Below are 20,300 nucleotides of genomic sequence, written 5' to 3' on the forward strand. Positions count from 1 at the left end.
TCAAGGCTAACAGTTAAGACACTGAGCTGAGCAGAGCCAACACAGGCCCATGACCTGCTCAGCTTCCACCAAGGCCACCTGAAAGCACAGCCAACCTGGAAGTCCCAGCGCACGTGGGGAACACTCCATCAGGTGGCGCTGAGCTGGGAGGAAAGCGGAATTCCCAAGGAGCATGGCTCCAGACCTCTGAGAGTAGGGTTCCCAGGGGACAGCAGATGGGAAAATGCCAGTGGAGGCTTACTCTTGACAGCAGGATCTGAGGAGAATTTTTCCTGGCTTCTTCACCCTTCACAAAAAGCAGGAGCGGGGCAGGTCCCGTCCGCTCAGCCTTGGCTCTGGCACCGCCCCACGCCCACCCCCCAGGCCAGCAGCGACCAGGCTCTGATGCACCAGCACCCGCAGCCTGACGGGGTCCTCATGTTTGTAACCTGCGTGCATTTTCCCAACCACCTCCCCGGCTGTCAGCGGGGCTTGCTGATGAGATGTGAGCAAACTCTAACATGTTTGCAAGGAGGATGACCAGTTTGTTGTACACAGCATCTGTCGCCGGGAGAGAACTAGGAACTTCCTTCTCACCAGCTGTGGGATGAGGGACTGTCCAAGGGTGTCCAAGATGCTCTTTGCTCTGTTTTCATATTTACCACTTATTTTTAGAATCAGAGTTGAACTCTTCCCCATTTCCCCAGGGTAGCTGTGACATAAGAAGTCTCAGTCCCCAGGCGCCTGGGTGGCTCAGTTGGTTAAGCGACTGCCTTCAGCTCAGGTCATGATCCCAGGGTCCTGGGATTGAGTCCCACATCGGGCTCCCGGCTCAGTGGGGAGCCTGCTTCTCCCTCTGACCCTCTCCTCTCTCATGCTGTTTCTCTCTCGCTCGCTCTCTAATAAATAAATAAATAAAATCTAAAAAAAAAAAAAAAAAGTCTCAGTCCCCAAGAGGCAGAAAGAAGGCAGGTCAGCTCCACGTGAATTCTCTGAACTATCATAAAAAATCAGGAATTTTTTTTTTTAAATTTTTTTTTTTTTAAGATTTTATTTGTTTATTTGAGAGAGAGAGAATGAGAGAGAGCACATGAGAGGGGGGAGGGTCAGAGGGAGAAGCAGACTCCCTGCCGAGCAGGGAGCCCAATGCGGGACTTGATCCAGGGACTCCAGGATCATGACCTGAGCCGAAGGCAGTCGCTTAACCAACTGAGCCACCCAGGCGCCCAAAAGTCAGGAATTTAAAAGAGGCTCTACCCATTTCTCAGGTATGCCCCCACAGGAAACACCTAATCTCTACAGCCTCAGTTACCCCATCTGTGAAGCGGGGGTAACCAGAGTACCCGCCTCAAACATGTGAGCAGCACAGGGCCTGGGATGCAGGAAGTCCCCGCATGTCCCAGCTGCTGTGCTTACTACCAGGGGCCTGCTGTTTACATCTCTCTCCCAGACCTTGCTCGTGTGTCTGCTGCTGTGAAGATGAAAGCTAAGACCGGCCCCACTAAGATCACATGGGTTCCGCTGGAGAAGATCTTTGAGAGAGAAAACCCTGACACTGACCAGCCGCATCGAGGAACTCCGAGAAGGTCTCCACTGGCATGAACTCCTCCTGGAAGGTCTTCAGGGCTTTGTCAGCAGCTTCGTAGATGGGCATGTCATTGTGGCGGATGTATTCCGCTAGAGAGCAGGACCAGCCTCCCTCCGTGTTACTGGTAGGCACCTTCTACAAGAACCAACAGGAGACAGGCCCGGGGCTGGATTACTTAATGCCTCAAGTCAGTCAGGCTTGTCAATGCCAAAAAGCAGCCCTCCTCCCTCCCCCCACATTAAAATTTCCCTGGAGGACGTGTTTTGCTTCTAGGAACAACAGAGTCTCGTGTCATTCCTCTGGCAGCCTCTTTATGATGCACCATGTGACGTGACCTCCAAGCTACAAGAGACCACTCTTCCTTCCTGCACAGGTCACATCGGCATTTCCCCAGGAAAGGCACACTCTCACCATGCTTCAGCTGAGCGGTCCCACTCAGACCATAAAAGGAACCACCCCCACACCCCAGGGTTCTCTCAAGGCAGAGGGCAGTGTCCCTGTGAGCCGGGCTGGCGTGAGTCACACTCACACGAGGCAATGCAGGAACCCAGACAGAGGGGACAAGAGCCAACAAGGGGGGCCTCGGAGGGAGGTGGGCCTGCAGCAGGCCTGAGACCGGGTGAGAGGAGCGGCCTTGGCTACAGTCGTACACCACACACGGAAGGCTGTAAGCCGGCGTGCAGATCCCTTCCACGGGAGGTGGCTCGTTCGCGGTGAGCGGCCGCGGAGCAGGCTCAGCTCCAGGAGCACAGAACTTTCACACGCTCGCAGAAACCAGCCGAGCTTCCAGTGGCTTCCCTACCTTAAACATGTTGTAAATGAGATCAACGAGGGCCCAAAAGAGAAGGGAAGAGCGGTAGGCAGAATAGTCCTTCACTGCCTTGTCTGTCAGCCTGGAAAAGAAAATCCGATTGCATGCCCATGAAGACCCTGGACTGATAAGCACAAGGACAGAGCAGAGCAGGACGGTAGCAAGGCCAGAATCACATTAATCTGTGCGCCACTCCATTCCCTCCACCTGCCTGTCTTGTCAGAAAAAAGCAGCTGTGGGCAAGAACCTCTGAAGCCTGGACAATGACCCATGAAATACTCATCCTTCGTACAGGTGAATCAAAGCCGGGTGGACGTAAGGTGCACGTGGCAACCCAAGACCACTGCCTTGAGGACACACCAAGGAGTCCCATGTGTCCCTGTGTTCAGCCCCCACACAAGCCCTTGGACTCGCTGGGACCTCATAAGCGAAGCAGGAAACAAGGTTCTCCCTCAGTCCGGACATTCCCCCCAGGAGAATTTTCACAAACAGTCAGCAGACTCAAGCCAGCCAAACACAGGAATTTGGCAACCACGGGCTGTGTGAGAAAGACAGCGAGGGGGAACTGGTGGGGGGGAACTGGTTGCTGAGCAAGAGTAACATCTAGGATGGAGGGTGCAACCGACACCTCCTAAATCCTGGGTAATCCTAGGGCTGCCACCACACCCCTCTGCCTCTGTCCAGCACCATCTCCACTTAACCCAGTAATTCAGCGCAGGATGAGAGGCCAGCAGGCCCTCAGAATGCTGGGGGCAGCCTGTGACACCGTCGTCCCCTCTTGGCAGACACTGCTGGCGTGAGGAGCGACGACCCCAAATCACGGTGGTAAAGCCACTGTGAAACAGACAGCCCAGACCCCCCTCTGCACCGGCAGTGAAAGATCCGTCCTAGGATTCGGCTTCCACCACCCAAGATCTACAGGAGGTTTTATTTGCACACTGCCCTCCCATCTGCAGTAAGTAAAGGCTAGATGAAACCTTGTCGTGGAAATCCTGTATCTTACCACACGCTGGAACAAAGCCCGTAACTAAAGGGACTAAAATTTAGTATTAAAGTGTATATATGTAAGAATCAGCAAAGTGAGACAGGCAGAGAGGTTATTTACCACAGAAGCCAAGACTATCCTGTATGGGCCTCAAGCAAAGGGACTGCTGAGCAGAGGATGGGCCATCTACCCCTACATCCAATAAATATAAATTCATTAAACAAAAGTAAAGTAAAACAATAACGAAGTGAGACAATTCTGTTTTCTACAATACTCTTCCTATTCCCTCCCTGCACCCCAATGTCCTCCAAAGCACCCACTCTCTCCACGGCCCTGCGTGGAGACTCTGCAGCCTTAGGCAGGCCTGGGGGTAAGGAAGGCACACAAGACGCCAGATAAGGCTCTGATGGAAGCCTAGAAAGTCCCAGGCCTAACTACTGGCAAGTTCCTGGCAGAGAAACCCTTCTTCAGTTAAGAGATGCAGAAGGTCAGATTCTCTTGTGCAAATCCCTAGATTTTGTATCGGCTACTGCCTCCCACCCCATCATGGACTCGGGACAAAGTCTCCTGCCAGGGACACCACCCAACCTCCAGGATGACACCCTCTGAGCATCCCTCCAGCACAGTCTCTCCTTGGAGGGTGTCCCAAATACGGGGCTCACACCCGGCCCCTCCCCCGCTCGGGCCTCCACCCCACACCAGGTTTGGTGGCTGCTGTGCTGTGGTAAGCAGGAATCGTGAGTGACCTGCCCAACTTAATTATTTCAGGCTAATTAGCAGAGGTGACTAAACCGCCACAGAGAAAACAGCAGCTGGGAGCGAAGCCCACACGGTGTTCCTGCATCAGCTGTGGCCCCACGGGCTTCTCCTGAACCACCTGGGACTGTGCCGTGTTCTGGTCTCCCTGCTGAAAGCAGAAGAGCTCCCGTGCCTTCAGATTTCACTGAAGAAAAATTTCACTGAAGAAAACACCTGCCACTGAGAGCCAGCGCCCCGCAAACAGCCACTTTCTGTGCCACGGAGACGGGCTGGTATCTTCCAGATCTAACTTTTGATTTCTAGCAGCTAGTTCAGCATGAATGCTTTGAACTCTGGGAAACACTGGAAGGGGATAGGTCTGGAATTGGGGCAGGGGTGAGGCAGGAAGCTGACAAGACTCGCCCCCTCCTCCTCGACACAAAGCAGCTGGTACTGGTTGGACTCAACAGCAGAGCCCTGACCTGGTCTCTCTGAGGGTGGGAGGTGCCTAGGACCAGCAAGGAGGGCTAAATCAGAGCTGGTGGACGCAAAAGTACCAGGTGTGCCAATCCAGGCACAAGGCTCTTCCCCCCTGGTCTGTGCCCCCTTGGTCTGTCATTGTCAGGGGCTGGTAACCTCCTCCTCCGCTCCCTTGTTGGCCTGCAAATGTGGAAATGTTCCCTCAGATCTGAGCAAAGGCAGACAGACGAGCACAGATCTTCCACTCCAGGGAAGCGGCAGAAGCAAGCTGAAAAACCTACAGCCTACTCTGGAGCCCAGGACACGCAGAGACTGTGCAGGGCCACCACAAGCCTAGAGTCATGCCCATGGAGTCCATGCAATGTGTGGAAATCCGCAGTCATCTCAAAGGGCTTCTTGTTGTTTATAGTTGTTTCTCTCAAGATGCCGCCCATTTGACCCAAATCACAGCACAAGGTCATGAAAACAAAGACACTTCCTTCCTGAAATGTCGTTCCTTCTTTGGGACATGTCCACATGAACAGAAGACAGGCTCATGGAACATGGGGTAGACGGGATAGGAATGTGAGCAAGGAGAGAGATAATGAGCTTTTCGTGATCAGAAGAGAAAATCCCCACTGCAGCCATGCGGAAGCCTTCCCAGTTAATGGCCAGCCCAGCAGGACTGGGAAAAGCCAGTTACCTGCCCTAGCTCCCTCCTGGCCCTAATTCTTCTCATCAGTAGTCTTGCCCTGTGCCTGGCTGGCTGCTTCTCTGAAATCTTCCACACACTGAAGCCTGGCTCCACCTTTCCAGTGGCTTAACACGAGACCCAGAGGTAGCCAGGCACCTGCCAGCCACTGGGCCCAGCCTCTCAGCAGGGCAGACTTGAGATGAGAAAGGGCAGAAGGGACTGAGTTGAGCGAGCAGGCCCTCCCTTAGCACACATGGGGAATACACAAAGCAGACACCAGGCAGCCCGGAAGACGGTACCCCGAGGCAGAGACTGACCTGGTGGCCCCCCCTGGAGCCACTGCCCGGGCCTGAGAGGTCACCAGCAGCCTCCGCAGGATTTCCACACGTGTGGCTCTCCACTTCTCGGGGGGCAGGATGTGGAGGGCCAGGACTGTGAAATAGTGGGGCCCATCCACTTCAAAGGCACTCTCCACCCACTTCTCCTTGGGCTGCTCCAGAAAGCCCTGGAGGTTCTTCTCTTCTCGGGAAGTTGCTCGGGTTCTGGAACAAAAGGGTCACGATGAAACCAGGGTAGAAGGCACCAGCAGCAAGAGAGAAGGAGATTTGGTCAATTTCTCATCTTCTTTTAAGCTTCTGGAAAGCTTAGATCATGGAGCACGGCCACCCACTCTTGACTACCCCTTTCACCCCTCCCCGAGGGCTGCAGCTTCCCTTCTAAGCCCTTCTTGGTGGCATTTTCCTTGCCCCCACCCCACCCCCCATTCAGCTCTGACAACTTGCTGGCTCTTGAGCCGCCTGCATATGGCGGGCACACTCACAAATACTCCACCATCAGAGTGTCCTAACGACTCTGGAAGGTGACAGCTGGCACCTTTTTACCATGATAGCTGACGCCTAGAGAAGTGCAGTGACCTTCCCAAAGCCAGCAGGTCCGTAAGTGAGGGAGCCCAAGTGAGCCCAGATTCTGACTCTGTGAGCCAGCCCGTGTTCTCGCTTGGCCCACACAGTCCTCACAGCTAGGTTGTCTGTGCTACGTCCACAGCGGTCCCCTCTCTGGGCGCTCCGTTTCTGTGTTTCCCTATGTGTCTGCGTCCCCTCCTCCATTACAACAGCTACTTCTGGGCAAGCACGGCTCCCTGTTCTCCCTCTTGCCTGAAGCGTGAGGACATGATCATGAGCCTCACTACCAGGCACCACTCTGGGAGCATGAAATGGATCATCTCACCTAACCCTGACAACCGCCCTAGGACAGAGGTACTACCCCGATTCCATAGAAGGGGAAACAACAGAGAAGACGAATTTGCCCAAAGTCACGTACTGGGGAGTAGAAGAACTGGGCTTCGAACCCCAGCAGCCTGGATGCTGAGCTGGGCCTCCTCATTCTCAGTCCCCATGAACGCCCCCCGCCCCCCAACCCCCGGCCACCAGCTTCAGCCAGTGGCCACTGGAGACCTTCCTGATCACATACTCCTGACCCTATAGCCTGAATGGTGCTCTCACAACAAGGGCACTTGATGCCCTATCCTCATTCTGTGGGAGGAGAAGAAAACAGGACCCCAGTAGCCACGGGGATGGAGTCCCCAGGCCTGTAGACAGCAGGCAGACAGTGGACTGTGGGAGGGGATGGTGTGAGGACACCCTGCTTCCTTCCGCTCCTGAAGAACAGACACGGATGGCACAGATGGGACCTTCCCAACTTGACTTTCCAGAACGGGGAGTCAGAAGTGCTCTACCACTGCAGCACATGCCCAACTCTGCTCCACTTCAGTGCGACCTACCTGCCCGTGGACCAAATGTGCCACCCAGGCCCTGCTGTGACCACACTCACACCACAGTGGAGTGACCAGCTAAATAAGGGAGCGGCCAGTGGCTGGGCAACAGTGCCTCCCCATGAAGCTTCCAGGTCAGCTTCTAACTGACCGAGAGCCACGGCACAGGGGACTCCCACCCTGACCAAGGGACTCGAGCAGGAGTTACTAGTACCAGGCACCTGGGAAACCCAGGGCCACCCGGAGTCGCCGGCTCCCTTCTGCTGCCTCTGCGCGGCTGCGTTTCCCCTGGAGTGGAACAAACCGCTCCGCCTCACAGCTGCCAAGAGACAGGTCTCCACAAAGCCAAGCTCTCTGTCAGAGGCCCACAAACACTGGTAATTAGCACCGCTCAGGGCTGCAGCGGTCTGGACAGTGGGAACATTGGTGCTGTCAATGATGTGCGCGTTTCTTCTGACGGTCTCCACAGCTTAGCAGATGATGTCACACACTGACAGAGACCTGCCCGTGCACGTTTTTAACAATGAGGGCTGCGGTCTGGAGGTCAGCCTTCTATCTCCCCGGGAAATGGGAGGGAAGGGGAAAACAACACTGTTGAAGACAGCAGACCAGAAAGGACAAAAGACAGATTGTCCTCCTGCCTCAACTGCCTGCAGCGGCCTCGGGCGGACTGCACACGGCCTTTCAACAGCCGGCCGGTTCCCTGCCCAACGCAGGTGTCACACTCTTGTGGGAAAACAGGGCCTAAAGCACAAAACTGTGCAAACTAAGAGCTTAAGTATATTAAATCTCCTAATTTGCTTTTATAAATCTGGGCCGAAATGAATGAATACTATTCTCTACCCTAAGTGCTTCTCTAAAATTACACTTTTTGTTATCAGACTGACTACTCCATGCGGGACAGTTAAAATAGATAAAAATACAAGCCCTTTCTCCTCCTGGCTATCAACTGACTTCCTCAGATAATCTTCAACACTCCCTGCCCCTCAACTTGCCAGAAGCACTGTTCACTAGAAAGGAAACAGGGATGGCAAGTCCAGTCCTCCATTTATGAGAAGGGTCCCTGGTTCTGCCCGCAGTCCCTGGTTGTGAAACCCTCTCCCGTTACACCTTGTGCGCTTGACAGTGACTGTGTGCAGCTCTGACCCACGGCCTCCCCCATCCAAGAGCACCAAGTCCCGCGAGGAGTGGAGGCTATGTGGCAGTGGAAGCTAAGGAGGTCCTTTGGTGGTCTGGCCTCGACCACTTCCTGCTCCCCTCTGGGCTGAGAGTGAGTCCAAGGACACAGCCTTCGGCTGCCCACGGCGGGGGATGGAACTGTTCTGGAAAGGAAGTCACCTTTATCACCTTATTCTGTGGGACTCCAAAAAGCCACAGATGAACATGCGTGCTTCAGCAAAGGCTACCTTAGGTCAGCCCTATGTTCCCGAACAAACGCGGGCAGACATGAGAAAACTGAGACCACGTTGGGCAGAGGGGCACAGGGGGGCCGGCCGGACGCTGCCCAGCGGGGCTGAGATACTGACGTGTTCAGGACGTAAAGCACAGTGTGAATGATGTACGGGATCAGGTGGATGTTGCTCTCCCGACCGCCCCCGCCAGTGTCAGCGCTGAATGACTGCTCCATGGCGAAGCGCAGGAAGAGCAGCTTGATGTCGTGGATGTTGAGCTGGTACGTGGGCTCCCGCTGGCCCGTACATTCCTGGAGGTAAGTGTTGTGCCTGGGGAGCAGGAGAACAAAGGCCGTGAGCAAAGCAAGTTCCCTGGGGACAGCCCGGCTTGGAAGGCAGAGCCCCCTCGGCTGGCATGGCCCGATGGTGGAAAAGGCCCCACAGGCAGACAGAGGAGTGAAGGGCCGAGCTGAGGACGGCCATGGGCGCCTGCATGAAGATGGGAACAGGGGACATTTCCATTTCTGCTGGGATGGAACGAGATGCTCTCCAAGCTCTGAGGTGAACTTGCCAGTTTTAGGGGGCCCACTTCCTGATGGACAAATGTCATAGAATGTATCGTGGCCAAATCTGGAAGTACATCTTGGAAGAAGAAATGTGGAAGGTATTCATTCTGACATGGTGATCTATCCGTAAGAATCTTTTCAACCGCCAAATGAAAGGTATTTTTCTACATCAATATATGCCACCATCAGTCTGGGCTCTGCCTGACTGTGCGACCTCAGGTAATTTACTCGACCTCTCTGTGCCTCAACTTCTTCATCTGGAGAATGTGTGTAGTAACAGCACATGTAAGCATCTCAATACATTGTCCATCATCATTATTGCCAGGTACCTTTCCATCCCTGAGCCGCCTTTTTTTTTGAAGATTTTATTTATTTATCTGTCAGAAAGAAAGAAGGAGGGAGAAGCGCACAAGCAGGGGGAGCAGCAGGCAGAGGGAGAAGCAGGCTCCCTGCTCAGCAGGGAGCCTGATGAAGGACTCGATCCCAGGACCCTGGGATCATAACCTGAGCCAAAGGCAGACGCTTAACCGACTGAGCCACCCAGGTGTCCTATCCCTGAGCCTTCTAATAGGACACGGGGTGGGGAACCACTGCCCAAAGCACCGGCAAGAGTGGGGACCTCATCAACTCTACTCTGGATTTGAGGACGAGGGATGCTTGAAAGGAGCCTGATATTCCCCACGCCACTGAGCTATTTGTGTTATTTAAACCTCAGAGGCACACACTGCAGAAGAGAAATCTGGGAAATGTTGACTTTGAGGACACAGTCAGGGTCCTGTGTCTTATGCTCTGAGATCAACAAGGGAGAAGAGGGAGCGAATAACCAGAAGTTCCACATGATGCACCAGACACTCAGGGTGCTGGTTTCTCGCAGCCGAATTCCTCCCTCTTCCAGACGCAGCTTCCTTGACAGCACGCAGAGACCAGGGTTCCCAAGGACAGTGACAGGCCTCCAGACCGAGCTGATCACTGATATCCCCCCCTTCTCCTGGCAACCCCCTTTTCTGCCCTGCACACCGCTCAACACTCACCTTGCCAAGCAGGTGGCAAAAGCTGATTCAGGGACGTGGGGCCCCCAGACTGGAAGGAGCCCATTGCACTTAGTGTTGGCGTTCTGAAGGGCAGCACTTTCCCACTCTTCCCGGCCACGAGCCAGCCTGGATTGGGACGAGAGCAGGGACAAGTGACCGTTGGAACTGATTTGGCAACCGGGCACCTAGACGAGTGGGGGTGGAGAAGGGTTTGCTAATACTAAGGAAAGACGTTAGCCCATGCACCTGACTCCAGAGAGAATTAGCCCTCTCTATTACAATATGGTAAATGCCAGCTTCGCTGCTTCAGGGAAGCAAGGCTGCTTTCTCCAGCCTTAGGCCAAAAGCCAAGTGGATTTTCCTAGTCATATGGCACAAGTGGCTCTTGGGTTTAAGGCAAGACACCCTACTCCCCTGAGACGAAACCCTCAGTCGGCATCTACCCCCTCCCAGTACAGGGTCCTGGGCAAGCTGCCCCCTCCTCTGAAGCGACACAGGCCTGGACGGAAGCACCTGAGGAAGCAGCCTACGGAGGAGCCCAGGCCTACCTGACAGCAGCCAGGTGACAATCATAGTGCACGATGTTGAAGTGGGACACGGTGCTGTAGCCCTGCTGTTTCCGGGGCTTGTTCTCCATCTCTTCCAAGGCTACCCGCTTGGTGAAGGTATAAATGCCCAGGACTTTTGTGGGCTGCAAAGACACCAGAAAAGGAGGAGGTGAGGTGAACCTCAAGGCAGGCTTTGGGAAGAGGCGAAGCAGAGGAGAGGGGACCGGCGGGCCTCCCCTCCCGGGAAGGAATGCACTCAGAGAGGGGGTGGTGGATCAGCACCTCGGTCTCTTGGTTAAGCACTTGGCTGGGCACAGCCCCAGGGAGATGAGGAACGTGGGGAGCAACCAAAATAAAGCAGATGCTATGCAGACAGGAAAACAGAAATGGAAGCCTACACTGTCACCCTTTTTTTGCTGCTTTATTTATCTGAAAAGGAAGAAGAAAGTGCCTTCCGGGTAAGTCACTTGCTTTACAACACTTATCAGGCTGCTCCCAGGAGCCGGTGCCTTAGTAGGACTCACGAGGCTTGTGGCCCTTCAGCAGTGTGGACGCTAAGCAGGGCATTCAAGCTGGAAGGGAAGAGGACGCCTTGTAGGCCTTCAGGGGAACAAACGGGTCACTCGCTGCTCTGCTCCTTTCAGTCATAAATCTAGTTTGGTAGAGGTCCTGATCTTCCCCCAGGTATCCTGGTTAACAGCAGCACGGTGTATTTTTAAAAGCCCCAGGTCTGGAGTCAGAGAAGCCTAGGCTAGAATTCTGGCTCTGCCACATGACCCTTGTTTTCCCATCCATAATTTGGGGTTCTGTAGCTTTAGAAACAAAATTAGAGAAAGCTCTGGGCACTGGGACTAGTATACAGAAGGAATCCAGTGAGTGGTGGTGTCAAGGATGGTGGTAGTGGTGATGGTGATGGGGGTGGTGGTGGTGAAAACTAATGTTCAGAGCAGTCTGCCTTCCCCTCCCTTTAGAGAGGACAGCTTGCCCTGACACACCCCTCGACACCAGCCCATCTAAGAAGGAGAAGGCCTGCAGAAGGCCGCCACTGGCGCAAGCGGCCAGGCTGCGCGTCAGGCCCAGGCCAAGCACTCTACCTGGAACTTGTACCCTTCCCTGCAGATGCAGCACGTGAGGCCCGGCTCCTCAATCAGCTCCTCCATCTGCTTCAAGAGCGCTGTCTTGGTCACGACCTGGCCCTTCTCATTTGTCTGCAGGGGAAACCCAAGTGGTATGTCAGAAGGTGAGTTCCACCCACCCCCCACCCTAGCGTGGGGATGCTCGGGAACAGGGCTGCCCGTCCACAGACACTAGACGGAGGATGCATGGAAAGGAAACCTCTTTAGGTGGCTTCCAATGAGGGTAAAAACTCAGATTCTTCTGCTTTCTCTTCCTGCAGGCTGCCATGCACCATCAGAAAAGCCCCCTTTCTTTGTGCCAGCACACTCCCCAGTCTCAGCTGCCAAGGGCTGTTGCATTAGGATTCACTTTACGGTTCGCATGGGAGTTCTAAACTGCTGACACCCAAGCCCGTGCTCTGGAGAAGACACTCGTAGGACTATGGCTTCTTCCAACGTGCGGCAATAAGAGCAGACTATCACGTCCAACAGACGTGGGTTCAAACTCTTGTCCACCTCTTATTAATCATGCACCTTGGCCTATTTCCTTTGCTTCTCAGCCTCTATTACTTCAACCAGAAAATGAGTATAGTAATATCACCCTCACAGAATCACATGAGGGCTTAAATAAAATCTTACGAGCAAGGTGCCTAAGCATAGTGCCTGGCAAATAGTAAATCCTCCACGAGCAAGTGTTATCATTATCATCCCTACTTTTACTGTTTCCGTGAATCTGTTAAGTCATTTAGCCTCTGAGTCCCATCTGCGTAGCGGGACCACAGTCACAGCTCTGAGGGTTGTCAGGAAGATCACAGAAGGTAAAGTGCCTGGCACAGTGCCTGGCACACCTAGTTCCCTCCTCCTCCTCGCCAGCCTTCACCCCCACCATCCCCAGCCCAGCTCTGACCCGAAGCACAGCTATCTCCTCCTCAACAGCATAGACAAGAACGTGGAGACTCCCGGACAGTGGCTTTACCGTCATGCCCAGGGTGCCCAGAGCCTTCTGCCTCATTGCCATGGCCATGCGCTTCTTCTCAGCACGGGTCTCCCTGCGGGCAGCATCGATCTTCTTGTTTACATCAGGGTGCTCCCGCAATGCCTCCAGCAGGTTCTCTGCCAGGGTCCCAATGCCCTCATCGCTGGACACCTGCTCCAGTTTATGTAGGTTTGTGATGGAGTCTGTTCCGATCAGAACCTACCAAGCAGAGACCAGAGACATACATGCTTCCAGTTAGGCGAATAAACATTCTATCTAGGAGCTTATAGGTTCAGAAAACTCAACAGACTCTACTCAATCTCATGCCATCTGTTCAGTTTCAATCAAATCCTTTGAATTTGTGTTTCAAAAATTTCAACAAATGGAGGAGGGCTTGACTCTGTCACTGACCTTTGACCAGTCACTCTGCTCTTTGGCTCCAGTACCCCTGTCTATAAAAGGGGAATAATGGGGATGCCTGGGTGGCTTGGTCGGTTAAGCGTCGCCTTTGGCTCAGGTCATGATCCTGGGGTCCTGGGATCGAGCCCTGCATCGGGCTCCCTGCTCAATAGGGAGTCTGCTTCTCCCTCTCTCTCTGCCTCTCCTCTGGCTTGTCACCGCCCCCCCCCAGATAAATAAATAAAATCTTTAAAAAAATGTGGATAATGTCAGGGTTGCAGTGAAGATTAAAAATTAGTCACAAATAGGGACACCTGGGTGACTCAACTGGTTAACTGCCTTCAGCTCAGGTCAGGACCCCAGGGTCCTGGGATCGAGTCCCTCATTGGGCTCCTTGCTCAGCGGGGAGTCTGCTTCTCCCTCTACCTGCTTCTCCCTCTGACAAATAAATAAAATCTCAAAAAAAAAAAAAAAAAATAGGTATCACCCAGAAACCCCTGTGCTTGAGAAGGCTGGCAGTCACTACATGACAGCACCACATTGTCGACACGTGTGGGAGAACAGAACACGGAAGGCAGGGCAGGTCTGACAATGCTCTCCAGGTGAGTGGAGAAGCACTGTACCACCAAAATCCTCCCACCCCCTGGCACAAGTGTATTAATGCTAATTACTACTGCATGTATTTGACAATAAATGGCAAACAATAGAACCAACTTGTAATGTGAAAGCTCAGCACTCAACTAAGATCACTCACCGGCTCATACACCTGCCCTCATAGCAGGTACACTTCCAAGCTGCACCTCAGCAAAACTACAGGTCATCTCACATCTCCTGATCATAAATGCTGAGCCCACAGTGCAACAGTCTACAGAACTACTGCGCAGATTCGCCGACCTCCTCACGCTGGGTGGTAGCTGCATGCATGTGCGCACACACATCTGCAGGAAGCCATGCTTTAGGTGCTAGGGGTACAAAAACCCGACCCTCCTGAAGCTTACACTCTAATTGGGCAAGCAGACACATGTCAACAGTCTGACACAACGAGCCCTCCTGCACCTTGCTTCAAACCCCCTAGGTTTCCTTCAAGGGCACCACCACTCTCCTGTCGCCCAACCCAAAACTGAACAGAGTTCTTGACTCATCCAGCTTCTTCACCCCTCATGTGCAACCAATCTCCAAATCCCATTCATTCTGCCTCCCAGACCACTGCTGAACCCACCCACTGTCCACCTCACATGCTAGCTCAGCTGCCTTCACCTCTTACCTAGATTATGATAAGAGGCATCCAACCATCTCTACTAGTAATCTGTCCTCTCCCCTTCTTCCAGTTCATGGCCCGCTCATGGCCCTCGGCAGAAAATGCATACTCCTCTCTTTGGAGAATGTGCCCTGGATCGGGGTCAGCTCTCGCTCCACCTCCCCCCCCCCCCCACCAATCCCCATGCCACTGCTCCCAACCCCTGAGCGCTTCTAGCATCCTTTGGTTCCTGAGCCTTAGCAGGTACCATACTTCCTTCTAAAGCATCCTCCTTCCTTTGGCCCCTTTCACACTGCACTTATCACCTTCACACTACAATTACCGGGTACATGGCTGTATCTTCCACCAGAGAGTGAGCTCCCAGAATCACAGGCTGTGACCACCCTGGTCTCCAATGTCGCCTCAGCCTAGCACAGCTCAGGTACACAACAAGTGCTAAAAAAAATGTGTTGCTAGGAAGTGAATGGTCACAAGTGTGAATGCTGAGTTCCTAACTAAATAAAGTCTCAGTCTAAAGAAAGTAATTTGACTTAGTGACTACAAAGAAGCCTGGAAATCAGCTGACCCAGGCTTGGCCATATCACAGCCCCACTCCTAGATTCACCCACATATAAAACAAATGTTACAGGAACACAGAAACTAATATACATGAGGACTCCCATGTAAGAAAAATTATCTCCACAAAGGTGTGCTAATTATGACTATCCCCACTGAACTGAACAAAACTTTAAAACAAGAGAGACACAAGAATCCTATAGCCAAGCTACCCTACCCTACTTTTGGAATGAGCTATCAGAACGATCCCCAAAAGAGCACGTAGGATTACATTCGATGCGGAACACCATACACAGAAAAAAAAAAACAGCCCCGAGGACTCTCAAAACTCAACATTAAAAAAAAAATCCTATTAGAAAATGGGCAAAAGATACGCGCAGGAAGGTCACTGAAGAAGACACACAGATGGAAAGCACACGGAAGGTGTACAGCACCGTTAACCGCTAAGGAAATACAAATTAAAATCGCAGAGAGGGGGCGCCTGGGTGGCTTAGTCGTTAAGCGTCTGCCTTCGGCTCAGGTCATGGTGATCCCAGGGTCCTGGGATCGAGCCCCGCATCCGGCTCCCTGCTCCGCGGGAAGCCTGCTTCTCCCTCTCCCACTCCCCCTGCTTGTGCTCTCTCTCTCGCTATGTCTCTCTGTCAAATAAATAAAATCTTTTTAAAAATTAATAAATAAATACAACACCATCAGCTATCAACGTGGCTAGGTGCCACCAAATGCTGATGAGAATGCAGGGACAGTAGCTCACTCAACGCACTGCTGGTGAGAATATAAAATGGGGCAGCTACTCACTCTAGAAACCAGCTTCGCAGTTTCTAATAAAACTAAATCCACCACTACTGTATAACCCAGCAACTCCATGCCTAGGCATTTATCACAGAGAAATGAAGATTTCTACACATACACAAAACAACTGCACGTGAATGTTTATGGCAGTTTCATTTGTAACATCCAAAAACTGGAAACATTCCAGGTGTTAACGGGAGAATGGCGAGGTAGCCTGGGAACCCACACTATGGAACACTAGTGAGCAATAAAAAGGAACAGACTACCAATACACACAACCTGGATGAATCCCCAGAAAATGCTGCTGAGTGAAAAAAGCCAACCCGAAAGGCTACATGCTCTGTGATGCCACATGTAACATTCTTGAAGTGACAAGATTATAGCCACGGAGAGCAGATCAGGGGTTGCCAGGGGTTAGTGCCAGGGCGGATGGGAGTATGAAAGGGAACAAGAGGGATCTCTGTGATAACAAAACTGTCATGAATCCTGACTATATCAGTGTCCATATCCCAACTATGATACTGTACATGGTTTCGTATGATGTTACCGTCGAGAAATGGGTACATGAGATTTCTCCTTAACAAGTACAGGTAAACCTACAATTATCTCAAAGTGAAAAGTTTAATTTAGAAAAACTCCAGCCTGGGGCGCCTGGGTGGCTCAGTCGGTTAAGTGACTGCCTTCGGCTCAGGTCATGATCCCAGGGTCCTGGGATCGAGTCCCGCGTCGGGCTCCCCCTGCTCTGCGGGGAGCCTGCTTCTCCCTCTGCCTCTACCTGCCACTCACCCTGCTTGTGCTCTCTCTCTCTGTCAAATAAATAAATAAAATCTTTAAAAAAAAGAAAAGAAAAACTCCAGCCTGGCCACCTGTCTGGGCCAATGAGGATTTGTGAGGGGTACCAGATACTCCAGATCAGGGATGAGCAGCAGAATGAAATGGTGGGTCTCTCTGAGGACAAAGTTTCCAGCTGCCTAAAGCAGAGCAAGAAATGGTGGTGATGGTACTATTAATGTCCCAAATGACCCCAACGACGACAGCCAGAAATCAAAATTGTTTTTACACTCTGGCCAGCCATACCTTCAGTTCAATTGCTGCTCAGAGGACCCACAAGATAATAAAGCCCCATGTAAGAATGCGTCGCGGGAGGAAGTCAGTCACTATACTTACTCCTCTCCACACAGAGCTAAACCACATGACCTCTGAGAGTGCCCTCTACTCCAGAGGTCTTACATGCTAGCGGAAGTCACATCCTGAGGCTAACTAAGTTGGTTCTCTTCATTCAGCCACGGCAGACTAGAGCATGTGGTTCCTTCACCATACATGTCCTGCTTCCAGAGTAAGGTCCATAGGCATGCTGGCTACTCACTCACCTGGGTGGCAGGGTGCTGGACGGCCAGCCCCCGAAGAAGCCTCAAGATAAATGGCAGGGCTGGGCGAGATAAGAACTTTTTCCAGATGTCAGCATCCAGACTGCAAAGGAAAAGAAGCTGATTAGCAGGCCAGAGGAGCAAAGCCTATCTAGAAACCAGCTGTTGATTCTATTCTGGCTTGTTTAAACATGACCCTTCAAGAGAGCCATCGAGAATCACAAAGCATCACCTAGCTCAGCTAGGCAGCCAGACAGAAGTGAGTATTCTGAACAGAAACCAATAAGCTGCCTCCCGTTCTGAGCCCCAAAGGGCTCTGCGGTGGCTGCGTCGTCACCTTGATAGTTTCGAAGGGGAGGGAGACACTAAGGAGGGCCAAACGGGACTACGTGAAGCTTTAGGCCACAGCAATGAAGGAGAAAAGGAACCAGAAGAGGGAAGAAAAGCAGCCGCCCCAACACAACTGTTTCTTACTTCTTGGCGCTGGGAATGTGCTTTTTCATATAGTCCAGCGCACTCTGGGTGATTCCCTTCTGGAGAATCAGATCCTTTAGCTGATGCCCATTGCTGCTGTTCTTGATGCCGGCTGCGATCTTACAGAAGCAGTCCAGGAAGACCTTATCATCGCCGCTGTGGTCTTCATCATACCTGCAGCAGAGAGCAGAGCCCCAGGGTGTGAAGGAGAGGACACACATGTATCACGTTGTTCTCTCGGTTAACGATCTTCAACAGTCTACAAGATCAAGTCTAGACTTCTTGGCATGACACGAGCCTGCTGATTTGGTTCCTACCATTCCTCCTTACCTACTACGTCCCCCAAACTCCCAACATTCTCTCACGTTTTCATGCTTTTCACACTTGACTCTCTCCATCTTGTCATGCCCCTGTCCCATCTCACCAGCCCCTTCACTCCCCCTGCCGAGCCAATGTAACACAGCATACTGACTCCCCACTTACAATGAACCCCTTAAAGGCCAGACACATATACGAAAATTTAACAGAAATTGTGGTTCTTCCCCTAAGTCTCACAGAACTAGCTCAGAGTATTGGTGAGGACCCTCACGTAGCCATCTGAAATCCAAGCACATACTTGTCAAAGTTACAGTATGGCTTGAACCGCTCCACCAAGATCTGCATTTTCTCCACCTCGCCAAAGGAAAGGTACGGGATGATGCGCAGCAGGCCCTGGAGCACGCTAGGGTTGGAGCGAACAAAGGTGCTGTTAATCTGGTCCAAGAGCATCACAAGCTGATCTTTGTCACCCGTCAGGAGGAGGTTGCCCTGCAGTAGAAAAAGAGGACAGAAGGCTCAGTAACGGGGTCAGGACTTTGGTCAGCCGATATCTGAACCCCCAGATGTCACCCACTTCCATCAGAAGCAGCCCTAGAGGGGCGCCTGGGTGGCTCAGATGGTTAAGCGTCTGCCTTCGGCTCAGGTCATGATCCCAGGGTCCTGGGATCGAGTCCCGCATTGGGCTCTTTGCTCCTTGGGAGCCTGCTTCTCCCTCTGCCTCTCTCTCTCTCTCTGTCTCTCATGAAAAAAAAAAAAAAATCTTAAAAAAAAAAAAAAAAAAAGCTCTATATTGTACCAAACAATTCTTTCACTTCAAATAGTAAAGTCTTACACATTACGAATTTCTCAACTATACAATTACCAAAAGATGCTTTAAAAAAAAAAAAAAAGAAGAAGAAGCAGCCCTAGAAAAACTGTCTCAGCACTTCCTGCAGAATAATGAACAGTGTGAGTTCCACTTGATACTAGTTTCTAAGTTTCTGTGTGGCTCTGTTCATAGTGTCAGGTAGTTAAAATGTTAACACAAACTCCCCTCCCTGAAGAGAACGCAGGCTGCCTGATACCTGGTCACACCTCTAGCCAAAACATTGAGTACCAACAGGGACAGGAGGAGGCAAGGGTGCAATCAGTGGAGAGAAACTGAACCAGGGAGTTGGAGACCCAGGTTCTCGGCCTGATTCTGCCAGCAGCCAACTACGGAACACTGAACGGCTCCCTTTACTTCTCTGGGCTTGGAGTTCCCTCAAGTGGACAATGAGGGGCTGGGCTAAGGCCCTGCCTATCAGCTGGAACATGCCAGCATTCCATTAATGAGCAGCTTGTGAGTGAAAGAATATCCTCAGCAGCTTCGTTTCCTCCGAATCCACAGACTTCGGGCTCCCATGCCGTCATGTCACCATTAGCTGAGCTTTTTTTTTTTATGACCAAAACATGTTCAATCATTCTTGGTGGACACATCTGGACACACAAACAAGACTGCTGCTGGCAACAAGACACAGTATGTGCTCCCGGTGTCTGCAGATGGACAGACTGGCCCCACGCACCTTGTCCTCATTCAGGGGCTCAGCGTTGGATTCATCCAGAATGATCTCCATGATGCTAAGCACCTGCTCGGCCACAGCTGCACCACCACTGTCCTTGCTTTCTTGCTCAGCCACCAGGGCCTGTCGGAGGAGACCCAGTTACTCTGGGAAGAAGACCACAACCACTCATTGCTGATGGGATCTGTTCCTCACCAATGTCCTTCATGGCCTTACTGCCAGAGACGTGTGTGGGTATGTGTGCGTGCGCATGTGTGACGTGTGTGTGCGCACGTTTGTGTGTGATGTGTGTGTGCACGTGCGTGTGACGTGTGCGTGTGAGCGTTTGTGGGTGATGTGTGTGTGACGTGTGAGTGTGACGTGTGTGTGAGCACGTTTGTGTGACGTGTGTTCGCGCATGTGTGCGTGCGCGTGTGTGTGATGTGTGTGTGTAGAGAGAGACAAGTGTGTGGACTTCTGCAGACAATGAAATCATGCTGTTCCAGATCTCTATCTTGGTCGCCCTGAGGACACTGGCATTACTTCTCCAACACTGTGCAGTCTGGACTGTTTCACAGACTAACTTCCTCTTATCTCTGATCAGAATTCAGGAAAGGGACCGGGAAAGCTCCTGCATGTCCTGGCAGTAGCACAGAGGTAAGCCAGCAGGAAAAGAGACCATTTAAATGATCCATGCCTTGGGGCCAGTGAGCCAGACAGAGATAAAGGGTTTGAAAAGGCCACAAACCCATTTCATCTGAGCCCAGAGCTGAGATGTCCCTCCCCCTACCCAGGACTTCTGAGGCTCACTCTATCATCTGCAGCCCATACTCCTTACCAGGTTTAGGGTCCCCAGCATGACATTCAAGGTGTTCATTTCCAGCTTGACCAGCTGCTGTCGGTTGACTTTCACCTTCACACAGTAACTGAACAATTTCAGGAGCACCTGCCAAGAAAAGTCGGTCAAA

The 20,300-nt window shown here is 52.2% G+C and overlaps 1 protein-coding gene across 1 annotated transcript in view; it reads right to left on the minus strand.

Annotated features, from left to right (window-relative positions):
* UBR4 (ubiquitin protein ligase E3 component n-recognin 4) overlaps positions 1 to 20,300 on the minus strand; it is a 131,357-nt gene that overhangs the window by 1,556 nt on the left and 109,501 nt on the right. Inside the window, exons 93-105 of the mRNA XM_021684081.1 lie at positions 20,171 to 20,278; positions 19,357 to 19,476; positions 18,111 to 18,301; positions 17,495 to 17,668; positions 17,024 to 17,123; positions 12,653 to 12,871; positions 11,656 to 11,769; positions 10,562 to 10,704; positions 10,014 to 10,139; positions 8,552 to 8,746; positions 5,572 to 5,796; positions 2,370 to 2,460; positions 1,540 to 1,702 (exon numbers count right to left, since the gene is read on the minus strand). Coding sequence (XP_021539756.1) covers positions 1,540 to 1,702; positions 2,370 to 2,460; positions 5,572 to 5,796; positions 8,552 to 8,746; positions 10,014 to 10,139; positions 10,562 to 10,704; positions 11,656 to 11,769; positions 12,653 to 12,871; positions 17,024 to 17,123; positions 17,495 to 17,668; positions 18,111 to 18,301; positions 19,357 to 19,476; positions 20,171 to 20,278 — 1,969 coding nt within the window. The remainder of the gene's footprint in view (positions 1 to 1,539; positions 1,703 to 2,369; positions 2,461 to 5,571; positions 5,797 to 8,551; positions 8,747 to 10,013; positions 10,140 to 10,561; positions 10,705 to 11,655; positions 11,770 to 12,652; positions 12,872 to 17,023; positions 17,124 to 17,494; positions 17,669 to 18,110; positions 18,302 to 19,356; positions 19,477 to 20,170; positions 20,279 to 20,300) is intronic.

The sequence above is a fragment of the Neomonachus schauinslandi genome, chromosome 4 (assembly GCF_002201575.2).
Source record: "Neomonachus schauinslandi chromosome 4, ASM220157v2, whole genome shotgun sequence".
NCBI classification, from domain to species: Eukaryota; Metazoa; Chordata; class Mammalia; order Carnivora; family Phocidae; genus Neomonachus; species Neomonachus schauinslandi.